Below are 13296 nucleotides of genomic sequence, written 5' to 3' on the forward strand. Positions count from 1 at the left end.
CCCTGGATGAGCGGCCACAACTGAGGAGCTGCTTCGCGGAGTCCCTGCAAGTGCCACCCAAATGTCAGGCAGCCTTCCTGGCGGGGGCGCGGGCAGGCCTCTGGAGCCTCAGGAAGGCAGGTGCTGCGGGCGGGATGGGAGTGACAGCGAGGCCCTGCGCCCACGGCAGGACCACTGTGGGGTGCAGCGGGCGGCCAGGTGCCAGGCGGAAGGGCCGGGACTGCAGGCCCAGCTGCACCCCGCTAGGGGCGTGACCCGAGAGCTAGCCACCTGCACGCCCGTGTGCTCGGGAGCACACAGGGTCACGCACCACCCACCGCCCAGGGAAACGTGGGTGATTTAAACAGCGAAGCACTTGGAGGACATGTGATCCAGCAGGAGGAAGCGCTGAGGCCGCTGGGTAAAAAATCTTTAATCAGGTCAAGGCTTTCTGATGCTTCGAAAGCTAGGGAGACAGCTTGCAGAGCCTAAAGGGACGAGCAGTGCCGACTCGGGGTCCCGCGGGTTCCTTTTCCGGAGTCTGCACAGCCCAAAACAGCCAGCACAAAGCCCCTATCCGCACTGGGCTAAGGAAGTCCTGATCATCTAAACTTTCCTTCCCAAAGGTTAGGAGCCCAGATCTACCTTCTGCACCTGAACTTGGCCTCTCAGAGGCGCGTCATCACCATAAACCATGCGGCTTCTCTCTACGGAATACACCAGCTCCAAGACAGCAGCAAAGACCAACAGGGAAGTCTTTAAAGTTAACCTTCTGTTCCCCCAGACGCCATTCCTAGCGAGCCCTTCCTGCGGGGATCTGGGGAGAGGGCCTGGCCGGGAGGCCACGGCCACTGCACGCAGGCCACTCAACGTCCTTCACCCACCTCAGCTCACCTCAGCCTCCCCTGGCCCTCAGAGTAAGCACTATCATCCCCATTTTAAAGCGGAAACCGAGGCAGCAAGAGGGGAGGGAGTCTGTCTGAGTCAGACCTCTGCGAGGGCCCAGCCACGCGCCTGGCCCTTCCCCACTGGCTCCCACTGCCTCTCAGGACTGCAGGGGCCATCAGCACAGCCACAGGGCGCCCTCAAGTTCAAAAGCGCCTCTGCTGGGTCCCAGTCTCCGCCATCAGTGTCTCCTTATCCCGCCCACAGGCCACAAAGCCAGCAGGACACACTGTCCACACTGCACAGAGGGGCCCTCACGTGAACCAACGGGATGCTTAGCAAATCCTGCACAGGAAGCCCAACAATGAACTCCCTGTTTTCAACGCCAGCATGCAGGTCTGCGAAGCCTTCAGCCTGAGGGTTTAGCTCGGTGTGGCCTGAAAAGACCCCAGGGGCGACCAGGGACCCAGGGTTTTCTCCTGGGATCATGCTTACAGAAGCCATAGCCACGTGCCTAACCTGCTAGGATCCCTAAATACTAACCCAATAAGCAATGATCACTGGAAATAAGTAGCGTGTCTATATACAGGATCTCTTAGAAAATTTATGATGTATTAAGCAGAAAATGGTAAAAGAAAATCTGACCTACCTGCACACTAAAACGTCAAAATAAATAAATAAATTCTCTTCTGTACCTCCAGCTCCTACTGGCCGGACCTCTGAATAAAGTATCAGACACTCTCTAGGGGACGCACGAGCCCACGGGGAGGTGTGAGGAGGCCCCGATTCTGTCCACAGGGAGCTGTGACTCTGGGGACCACCAGCCAGCTCACCCTCGGGGCCCGGGGTGCAGGGCTGCTTAAGGGAGGGGCGGAGCGACCGCAGTGCACACCCCGCAGCCTGGCGAGTCTGTGTTCGCGGGCTCCGGGTGACAGCACTCCTGGGCGGGAAGCATATGGCACGGGAGGTGAGAGCCAAGGATGGGATGGGGAACGTTCCACGCAACACTGAAAGCATTTTCATTAAAACGCTCTGAAAATGCAGGGCTTGGTAATAAGTTGCTCCTAACTACTGGGACATTCGCTCCATGCACTTTCTGGCTTTATGATCATAGGATGTTTCACCTCTTTGCATCCCTCAGCATTTGCGATTCTGCGGAAAGACACCCAACAGGCCAAAGGCAGCTTTCCTGGTATGTGTGTGTTACAGACAACGAGCTGGCGCCTCGTGGAAGTTCATGGAGTCCCACTCTCCAGCGCACAGCTCGCTGCGGCTCACTTTCATTTGTGGCTCTAATGAATGACATAAACTTTTATAGGTAACAACAACGCTCCGAGAGGACTTACATCCATTTCGGCGCTCATTTAGCAGCTTCAGCTGTGTGCAATTAAAGCATCAGCATTCAATGTTAGAGAATAAAATAATGAGACACTTAAAAAATAATCTGTGCATCAGTAGACCATGCTACGAGATCTAGCACCATTTTTTTAAGGACATGATTTCTCACAAGCATCTTGCCAGTTCAAAAATAAACTCAAGTTTGACATTTGTTTTTAGATTTTGGTTTGTTTTGCTTAGGAATACAATTTTCTAAAAAGAAGAATACAATAAAAAAAATGCATCGTCTGAAAAACAGTCCCAAACAAGCATATGGCATCAAGCAATCTGGTATATGAGCATCACAGCTGACTGACCAGCTTCAGCAGAGACAAAAGGACACTTTTGATCGTGTTAATAAAATGTGCTTATTTTTAACTCAGGCCTCAAATAAAGAAATAAAATATTAAAAGAGGAGAAAGGTGAATTTTGGAAATGAGACAACTTTCTTATCTTCCATACATGGAATTAAAGAACGAAACTTTTTCTCCCAGTAATACTTGAAAATACCAAATGTAATCTGAGGTGGTAAAATGTGGCAGCTCAGGGTAATAAATTCAAGTTGCCACTGTTTTTTGAAAGAAACCGGAATTAATCCGCAAAAAACAGGGGATGGGAGGGTGAGATGAGGGTGTGCATGAGGGAGGGGAGGGATTGTGGGCCTGGAGTGTGTGTGTGTGTGTGTGTGTGTGTGTGTGTGAGAGAGAGAGAGAGAGAGAGAGAGAGAGAGAGAGAGAGAGAGAGAGAAAGAGAGGGGGGGTGTCAGAGAGGGGGGGAGGTGTCTGCGTGAACCACAAGTTAATTTAGCTATTGCAAAATATGAATAAAAACGGAGATATACTGCATGGGGAAATGTACTCATTAAACTAAAATTTTAAAAGGATGAAAACACAGATTACACTTTATTTTAAAAACTGAAATGAATTTTAATACAGAAAATGAAGACAGCATTTTGCAAATTTATCGCTCAAAGGGATCTCTCTATTTGAGAAAATCAGCATGTTACACTTTGAGAGATGAAATGTTACAGCTTGCACACCAAAATTAAAAAATGAAAATAAATTAAAAAATGAAATGGTTACCAAGGTAATGCAGGTCAGGGGATCAAAGGTGAAGGGTCACACACTATTAAAAAGAAATCCAAAAGGACGGCTGCGTCATGATCTCTGCAAAACAAAGGAGCTCCAGTAAGTGACACTGACATCTGGGAGAAATCACAATTCAGTTCTTGAACAGCAGACTCCCTGTGACCGGCAGCCACTCCGCTCCGTGGAGAGCCGCTTTGATTTAGGTACAAAACCGCACTTTAATTACCTGGTACCAATACCGTTTCTGTACACAGCTAACCATTCAACCGTATTAAAACCCATAATCGGCCCAATTGTGAGGGCCTGAAATACTGACACTTCCGTGGACCCCACACCCTGTTTTCTGGGAACGACTGTATTTGACAAGTTGCCAACACATGAGCAATCTAATTTGGTCACAGCATGGTGAGGTTTTTTTCCCCTCTCCTCAAGGAATGAGTTCCAAAATTGAGTTTTGCAAATTTGTTTCATTTGAAGTAGCTGCATAAAATTTCCATTATTGGAACATTTAATATAACAATGTTCTAGAAGATAGCAATAAAGTGATACATGATAAAATAAACTGTGTAACTATATCTATTAAGATCTGTTCTCACATCAACTCTCACTGCACAGGGGGAAAGACATTTTAAGCAGAATAATTTGCTAGTCCTGCGGGAAGTAGTCAGAGCTAACAGCAGCTTGACACGAGGCCCATCTCACAAGGGCAAAGTAACTGGCAGGTTAGGCTTCAGTTTCTTCAACAAACGTTATTACTTAGTTATTACTTACCTTCCCGTTAACAAACCAGTGTAGTTTATGTTTCAAAAAGAACTGAAAGAGCTAACGTTTTGTTTTTGCAACATACAGCCTCCACCTGAATCAAGCATGTCAAACCTGCGGCCCGCTGGCCCTGAGTTTGACATGCTTGATCTAAATTATGATGAATACAACTTTGCAGCAATGGCAGGCATAACCATAGTTACATTAAGTAATTTCCACGTCCATGTCACTGGGAAATAGATGGACGCAGCCATGAGGACAGTTGTCTTTAGTCTCCTCGCTACCACTGACCTGGAGGCTATTCCCAGCTCCCAAGCCCAGATCCCTGAGCAGCCCCTGGCGTTAGTTAGGAGAGGGAATGGGAGCCCCGCTCCCCCTTCCGCCCGCCTTCTGGGTCAGTGTCATCCCACAATGCCCAACATTTGCGTTTACCTTGTTAAAATCAAATTTCAAAAATACTTCTAGACTTAAATACTGACAAGTGCCCAGACGGGTTTTATTAAAAGGAACAGGCTATCCTCTCTGGCAGCTCAGGGCAATCGATAGATCCAGGCAGACTCATTCTATTGCGCTTCCCTTTACTGCGTCTCACAGATGTTGCACTTTTTTCTCTATTTTTGTTTTTTTACAACTTGAAGACAAGACCCTCCACCAGCAAAAAGATTACGACTCACTGTACTGAGATACCAGACCCCAATCCGAAACCTCGCCGAAGCCTTGCCTGTCAATAAACGCGTTAAACACCCGCTTCCTGCTGCCCGTGATTAGGTTTTGTTAAAAATAACTCGCAGTTTCCCACACAAGCGTGTTAGTGCCTCGAGGCCTCGTTTCTAAAAACATGATTTTGTTAAAGTTCCATAGCTGCTGAGAGTAAAGCAGCATTTCATTTCTCTGGAGCGCGCATCTCCAAAAGCCTGTCACATGTGTGTTTGCTGCTGGGAGGCATGCGAGCAGCCTGCACACCACAGAAGGAATCAATACCCCATCAACGAGGTGCGTGCGCCGCTTTAGTGCATTGTTATTCAGGCCACTTCAGCATCTTCGTGCGGAAAGGCAAGAAGCTGGCGGGTACCATTAGTTAAATTTTGTTTCCCTAAAAAATTTCCTATTAAAAATGAGAAAAAGTCAAGTGTTCAGACCAAGTAACTCTATGTAACTACCCTTTTATTACCCAAACACACGTATTTATTAAGTAGTTTCTCCTTGGAAACAAGAGTGTATAGTGCTCAGAGCTTTTCGAAAGTCTTCTAGATCATTTCTAAGACTCACCCGCTCACAAAAGTACGTGAGCCCAAATGTTAGGTAATTTTTAAAAAATCTGTGAAGGACTTTAGCCAACATTTTCCAAATGAGCTAGCTCTTTGGGCTGTTGGCGGGTAAAGGCTCCCCGGATCGCCGATGTCCCACCTCAAGGACCCGGGAGCAGGTGCACCGGGCGGGAGGGCCGGCGCCAGCGCACACCCGGGCGCCCGCCTCGCTGCAGCCGCCCCCGCGGAGCAGGTGCCTGGCACACACATCCCCAGACACAGCGGACAGCTGCCCGCTTGACCTCCAATCTGTCGCAGTGACACTTTGGCTCCAAACTCCAGAGGCGGGGGCCTGAGCTCTGTGCTTTTTCCCGAGGACCGGCCTGAGCTTTCTACACACACGGTCTCCCGGCCCCTCCTGCGCCCGCCAGAGCGAGCCCCCGGACCAAAGACCCGCCTCTCTCCCTGAGCCCGTTTCTGCAGAAAGGCCAGGCTGGATCCTGTGCACGCAAACAGGGGCTTCTTTAACCCAAACCACATCCCTACCTGGCAGACCGACATCTACCGTGTTTCCCCGAAAATAAGACATCCTCCGAAAATAAGACCTAACGCATGGAAAGGTAAGACATCCTCCGAAAATAAGACCTAGCGCAACTTTGGGAGGAAAAATTAATATAAGACACTGTCTTATTTTCGGGGAAACAGGGTATAATCAGGGGAAGAGCGGCTACTACTGCAGGGGAGGCCCCGGCGCTGCTCAGAAACCCTACTGACCGCCCTCAGCTGCCGGACGTGACGAGCATCCCCCCCACACTCAGCACCGGAGGCGGGGCGGCCACACCGTGTGGTCACTGAGAGAGCAGCCACCGGGCGGCACTGCACGGCCACCAGGTCCCGGAGCCCGGCAGGGGCGACAGCACCGGCTCTCCTGCTGGACAGAGTGTGCACGGACGCTCCAGTACCCTCCACTGCACTCTGCGCTCATTCGTTTGGGCACCGAGGACCAGTCAGCGTTTATAAGCAGAGAACCGGCTCATTTCTCAACTATTAACAGACCCCGAACAAAGAACACCGTTCCGAATAAGGTTAAATCCTGACAGGAGTGCTGCCATTTTCACCTCAAGCGTACTACTTTCTGAACAAAGCACGTGAGAGAAGCAGAAAGAAGTGGCAATAAAGAGCCAGGAGCATTCAGAGAGCCAAAGAGGCAGGGAGACAGGGAGAACCCAGTGCAGCTGCGCCGGACAGCTTCCTGATTCCCTACAAACGGCTACTGACTCCACAGCAGCTTTCCGCAGCAGGAACGAACCTCAGCGAGCCCTTCACAGATTAGACAGAGGAACGTCCAGCCCAGGGCCTGTCCCCGGTGTGGACAAAAAGGGCCACATACTAGCCCTGACCAGCTCAGGGCAGACTGCATGGCAGCCTTACACTCAGAGACCTCAAGTGCCCCTGAGGACAGTCTGAAATCACAACTTCCTAACGCACAGGGAGTCGTGGTGTAGTCATGCCCAAGGCCCGATCTTCCCTGACAAACTTTACTTTGACTGACCCTGTCTATTGTCTTCTGGGATCTAAACATACCTTTGGAAGGTCAAGGTCGAGGTAATTCCGCTTTCCAGACCTCAGAGCACAACCACTGCCTCAGAGCACAGACCACAAACCTATTGTTATTGCTGTGGAGGTAATTAGTAACAGCTAACTAGCCTCACCCACCTGTGTATCTATTCGTTTTACATTTTATCCAATCCCAGAGGTCCCCCACTCTGCATTCTCCCACTTCCCTGATCTATCACCAAGGGATCTCATGTAACCCACTACGTTAAGCATGTCAATTCGTGGCCTGCGGGCCGCATGCCGTGTTTATTTGGCCCGTGTGAGCCTTTGAGTTTGACATGCTTGCCCTATGTCTTCTTTCACTCTAATGTATAAAACAAGGTGCAAAACTACCATTGTCAGGAGCATTTTCTCAAACCATTGAGATTTTGTCTCCCGGCAATTGTCAGTTTGGCTCAAATAAATTTATAAAAATTTTCTACACAGGGATGGAGCAAAAACATTATTTTAATCTATAAAAACAAATAAATCACCAATGTGCATTCAACGCACTGAACAATTCCCTGGGATAAAGACACCTGAGCACAGAGCACCCTTCAGCTAAGCGGGGTATTCGCCCCCCTCCTTCCAGGCCGGCAGTGCGGCAGGTGCGGAGCCACGGCCATACCGGCCAAGCGCTGAGACAGGGCACTGGGTTCTCAGGGTGAGTGCTGCGCGGGCAGCGGGGCGGACACCTCCCTCTCCCCTCCCCACAGGAGCCATCCCGCCAGGGCCAGCCTCTCTGGGAACGGACACCCTATGTCAGCGGCTCAAAGAGCGTCTGTTCTAACACAGCTGTTTCTCAAAATGGCTATTAACTCAACAACATAATGCTTTCTATAAACGATACAGAAATAGATCCCTACCGTCATCGCACTGTGTCCACTAGGGTCCCAAGAAGAAAACAAAAGCTAAAACTACAAGTCAAATCCCTTTCCGGCTAGTGCTTGGTCCTCACAAAGTCAAGTTTCCCCAAAAGCTTCAAAGCTCTTAGGAAAGGACAAGAGGGGAGGGCCGCAGAGCGCTCAGTGTGGTGCATACATGTGCACACTTATCAACTGCACACTTAAAGCCTGTGCACTTACATGTCAACTGTACCTCCAAAGACTGTGAGAATGGGGAGAGAACGTGAGTGAGGCCTGGGGGAGACAGGGAGCCCCTCCCGGACCCACGGGCCCGTCTCCGGAGCCACTGCCGCTGGTCTTACCAGGTGACATAAAAGAATCCTCATCGTTAGAAATAAATAAATGTGTAAACACTAGATAGTTCAAACATTGTATATTAATCGCCTTCATATTAGCCACAAACCTGACATTACCACATTTTCTAACGGAAAGCGGGGCAACCTGACAGACTTTCTCTAAGAACAGACTGCTCGAAATCAGCTCCTGCCCTTCTCCTAGTTTTGCAACTGACATGTAAATTCACCAAACAGTCTTACTTCCCCCCTCAGATTTGTCTATATTATGGCAGCTCTGTCATAGCCAACACCATTCCTTTTGGACTATTCCCCTCGGGAGAAGGGATAACAGAATGTGTGCCACGTTGCTCCACATACAAATTTGTAAGAAACAGGCTGTTTCCCAGCTTGCCGAGGCCCACGCCTGTGCTTCTTTTAATGCTCCTCTGCTTCCCGCACCGGGCAGGTCATCAGAAGTCCTACAGCTCCCATTTCCTCGCTCACTGATTCTCAACCTTCAGATGGAGTAAGAACCCCCTATTTAAGCCCAGTCATTTGTAAAAATCGTTTCCCAAGTCCTACCCCGCAAGAGGACAGTTTAGTTAGTGCATCAAAGGAAAGGCTGAGCAGGTCCAGTCGGCTCCACAGGGCAGTTTTACCAAACATTCACAGAACTAGCACCTCCACTCCTCAACTTATTCCCAAAAATCCAGTGGAAGAACACTTACAAGCTCTTTGCATGAGGCCAGCATTAGCCTAATTTGAAAACCAGATAAAGACACTATAGGCCAATATCCCTGATGAACACAGATGCTAGAATCCTCAATAAAATATTAGCAAGTTGGATCCAGCCGTACATTAAAAAGATCACACACCATGACCAAGTGGGATTTATTCCAGGGATGCAAGGCTGATACAATATTCAACAATCAATAAACGTGGCACATCACATAAACAAACTGAAAGACAAAAATCACATGATCACATCAAAAGACAGAGGAAAAGCATTCAACAAAATCCAACAACCATTTTTAACATTTTTATTTTTATTGATTTCAGAGAGGAAGGGAGAGGGAGAAAGAGACAGAAACATCACTGTTGTGAGAGAATCATTGATTGGTTGCCTCCTGCCCATCCCCTACTGGGGACCAAGCCCGCAACCTGGGCATGTGCCCCTTGACCGGAATCGAACCCAGGACCCTTCAGTCTGCAGGTCAATGTTCTATCCATTGAACCAAACCAGGCAGGGCTCCAACACCCATTTTTTATAAAAATTATCAGCAAAGAAGAAATAGAGGGGTCATACCTCCACATAATAAAGGTCATATATGACAACCTACTGCCAATATCATAATCAATGGGCAAAATCTAAAAGCATTTCCCCTAAAAACAGGAACAGGACAGGGATGTCTGCTTTCACCTCTCTTATTTAACACTAGAGGCCCGGATGCACCGGTAGGGTCCCTTGGTCTGACCTGCAGGGATCGGGCCAAAACTGGCTCTCTAACATCCCCCAAAGGGTCCCAGATTATGAGAGGGTGCAGGCCAGGCTGAAGGACCCCACCAGTGCACGATCAGGGCCAGGGAAGGACCATGGGAGGGCTCCAGGGTATGTCCAGCCTGTCTCACCCAGTCCTGATTGGCCAGACCGCATCTGCCCCCTGGTGGTCAGTGCACATCATAGCAACTGGTCAAATGGTCAGACACTTAGTATATTAGGCTTTTATTATATAGGATAGTAATGGAAGTCCTAGCCACAATGATCAAATAAGAGGAAAACATAAAAGGTATCCAAACTGGAGAGAAATAAAACTTGCATTATTTTCAGATGATATGATATTGTATACAGAAAACCCTAAAGACTCTACCAAAAAACTACTAGATTTAATAAAGGAATTCAGAAACATAGCAGGCTACAAAATTAACACCCAGAAATCCATAGCATTTTTATACACCAATAATGAACTCTCAGAAAGAGCAACTAAGAAAACAATCCCACTTACCATTGAAACAAAAAACATTAAGATATTTAGGAATAAACTTAACCAAGGAGGTAAAAGACCTGTATTCCAAAAAGTATAGGACATTGAGAAAAGAGACAGGGGAAGATATAAACAAGTGGAAGAATACCATGTTCATGGATCAGTAGAATCAATATCATTAAAATGTCCATATTACCTAAAGGAATCTACAGATTTAATGCAATCCCTATTAAAATACCAATGGTATATTGCACAAATCTAGAACAAATGCTACAAAAATTTATATGGAACCAAAAAAGACCCCAAATAGCTGCAGCAATCTTGAAAAAGAAGAATAAAATTGGAGGGATTACAATACCAGAAATCAAGTTATACTACAAAGCCACTATGCTCAAAACAGCCTGGTACTGGCACAAGAACATGCATCTAGATGAATGGCACAGAACAGAGAACCCAGAAAGTGATCCAAGCCACTATGCTCAATGTTTGACAAAGGAGGCAAGAGCATGCATTGGAGCAGAGACCATCTCTTCAATAAATAGTGCTGGGAAAACCGGACAGATGCATGTCAAAAAATGAAACTAGACCACCAACTTACACCATACACAAAAACAAATTCAAAATGGATAAAGGACTAAACTGTAAGATGTGAAATCATAAAAGTCCCAGAAGAAACCATAGGCACTAAGATCCCAGGCATTTCTCACAGCAATATGTTTACCAGTACATCTCCTAGGACAATGGAAACTAAGGAGAAAATAAACAAATGGGACAAGAGTAAGTTAAAAAGCTTCTGCACAGCAAAAGAAACCATCAGCAAAACAACAAGAAAGCCCACTGCAAATTTGCCAATGATACATCCAATAAGGGATTAATCTCCAAAATATATAGGGAACTCATACAACTTAACAAAAGGAAGACAAACTATCCAATTTAAAAAATAGGCAAAGGACCTAAATATATACTTCTCCAAAGTGAACATGCAGATGGCCAAGAGACGTATGAGCAAATGCTCTAAGTCACTGGTCATCAGAGAGATGCAAATCAAAACCACAATGAGAAATCACCTCACACTATCAGAATGGCTACATCAACAAATCAACAAGTGACAAGTGCTGGTGAGGCTGTGGGAAAAAGGGAACCCTAGAACACTGCTGGTGGGCATGAGACTGCTACAGCTTTTATGGAAAAAAGTCTGGAGTTTCCTAAAAAAATTAAATATGGAACTGCCATTTGACCGAGTGATCCCACTTCTAGAAATATAATCCTAAGAAACCCAAAACACCAATCAAAAGAATGTATGCACCCCTATGTTCATAGCAGAGCAATTTACAATAGCTAAGATCTGAAAACAGCCCAAGTGCCCATCAGCAGATGAGTGGATAAAAAGCTGTGGGACATTTTCACCATGTAATTCTGTGCAGCAGTAGAAAAGGATCTCTCACTGTTTGAGACAACATGGAGGGACTTGAACAGCATTATGCTAAACAAAATAAACCAGTAAGAGAAAAAAATCACATGATCTCACTAATATGTGGAATCCAATGAACAAAATAGATCCAGAGACATGGAAGCACAGAACAGATTATCAATCTCAGAGGGAAGGCAGGAGTGGGTGGGTGAGTGGGAAGAAATCAACAAAAGAACTTGTATGCATATATGCATAACCCATGGACACAGACAATAGGGTGGTGAAGGCCTGGGGTGAGGAGTGGGGATGGACTAGAAGGGGGTCAATGGGGGGGCGGGGGGGGGCATATGTAATATTTTCAACAATAAAGACTTGGGGGGGGGGGACTGAACAATATGCATTTTCAGTAAAACCCCCAGAAGAGTCCACAATTCTCACTTTAAAAACAACTGTGATGGTAGGTCTACCCCATCCCCTGATCCACACACACACACACACACACACCTCCTTCGGGCACCAACCACAGCTGGCAGCTGCAAAGGTGCAAAGTAAGAAACAAATTCCAGCTGGAAACAGCTGTCAGTGGTCCTCCCTGCCAAGAATACCAAGTTGTTTTAAATGCCAATACATGCCTACAAAGTCTTTAAACCCAACATCATAAAGCCCTAGTGGCAGGGCAGGTGGCCCTACACGGATTGTGGAGTCCTTGCTGGGCTTTTAAAGCCACACCAAGCGACTCTGGGTGCCGGTATTAGCTCCACCACTTCCAATTCCATGGCACTGACAAATTACTTCATTTTCTAACTAACCTCACTTTCTTCGTTTATCACATGAAGGTGTTAACATCCCGATCTCATGAGAGACTTAGTGAGGATAATGGTGGAAACTGCCTGCATGGTGCTCAGGACCTGGAGAGCCATAGCCATGAGCGCTGGCTGCAATGGCTGTGATGATGATCACCCAGCATTCTTTTCCTTCCCTGATTCTTCCAAGGTTTACAAGAGGGATACTGCCATCCCCATGTTTGCAGGTGGGCAAAGGTTAAGTTCAAGACACACACCTTAAAAAGCAGCTGAGCTAGAATTCAAGCTACAATAGATCTGTGCAGACCTGCCACCCAGCCCCGAGGGAACGGAAGACATCCCACCATCCGTGTTCCCCACTCCGGACAGGGCTGCCCCCGAGCTCCCAGCGAGCGGTGGGGGGGGAGAGGGAGCAGGTAGGTCCTCTAGGATGACTCACACTTCTACACCCACTGCTGCACCTATTATAGCACCGACGCGATATATTTAAGAAGATATATGTGGGATTTAAATCAGTGAAATAACAGAAATAGAGTCAAGGACTTATTTGCATATTTGTATGCAAAAAGGAAGAATAATTGTTTTCCATTCTGCAGTCTACTCACTAAATTCATTCATCAACAAGCATGTACTGAGCACTGGGCTCTGGACAGACTGGACCGGGCGCCAGGCTGCTCATCTGTCTGAGCCGTGGCGGCAAGAATTCAGACCGGCAGGTCAGCCAGGCCCAGAGCACAGGGAGGGAAACTCACGGCCAGGGAACCGCCCACTGCCGCCGGGCGCCATTTCCCCAGGAAATCCCCTTCGGCTGAGATGTGGAGGGTGACAGGCTTCTAAGAGCAGCAATGGCAGTGAAGCAGCGTGGCGGTGTGGACTGAGCATGCAAAACTAGGGGGAGACACCAGCGGCCAGAACAGAGCACCAGGGAGGGGGCTTGGCAGGAGGCTTCGGGTGGGCATGACTTCAAGCACAACAGGAAATCCTTC

The 13296-nt window shown here is 47.6% G+C and overlaps 1 protein-coding gene across 7 annotated transcripts in view; it reads right to left on the bottom strand.

Moving 5' to 3' along the window:
• Positions 1-13296, bottom strand: part of CAMTA1 (calmodulin binding transcription activator 1) — a 540293-nt gene that overhangs the window by 468863 nt on the left and 58134 nt on the right. The window contains exon 4 of one of the 7 annotated variants that reach the window (XM_084875722.1): positions 3114-3407. The exons of the other annotated variants lie outside the window; for them this stretch is intronic. Coding sequence (XP_084731848.1) covers positions 3399-3407 — 9 coding nt within the window. The 3' untranslated portion in view covers positions 3114-3398. Of the gene's footprint in view, positions 1-3113; positions 3408-13296 lie in introns of those variants that run through there. 7 annotated transcript variants of the gene reach the window in all.

This window comes from Pipistrellus hanaki (genome assembly GCF_964339955.1).
Source record: "Pipistrellus hanaki genome assembly, chromosome: 2".
NCBI classification, from domain to species: domain Eukaryota; kingdom Metazoa; phylum Chordata; class Mammalia; order Chiroptera; family Vespertilionidae; genus Pipistrellus; species Pipistrellus hanaki.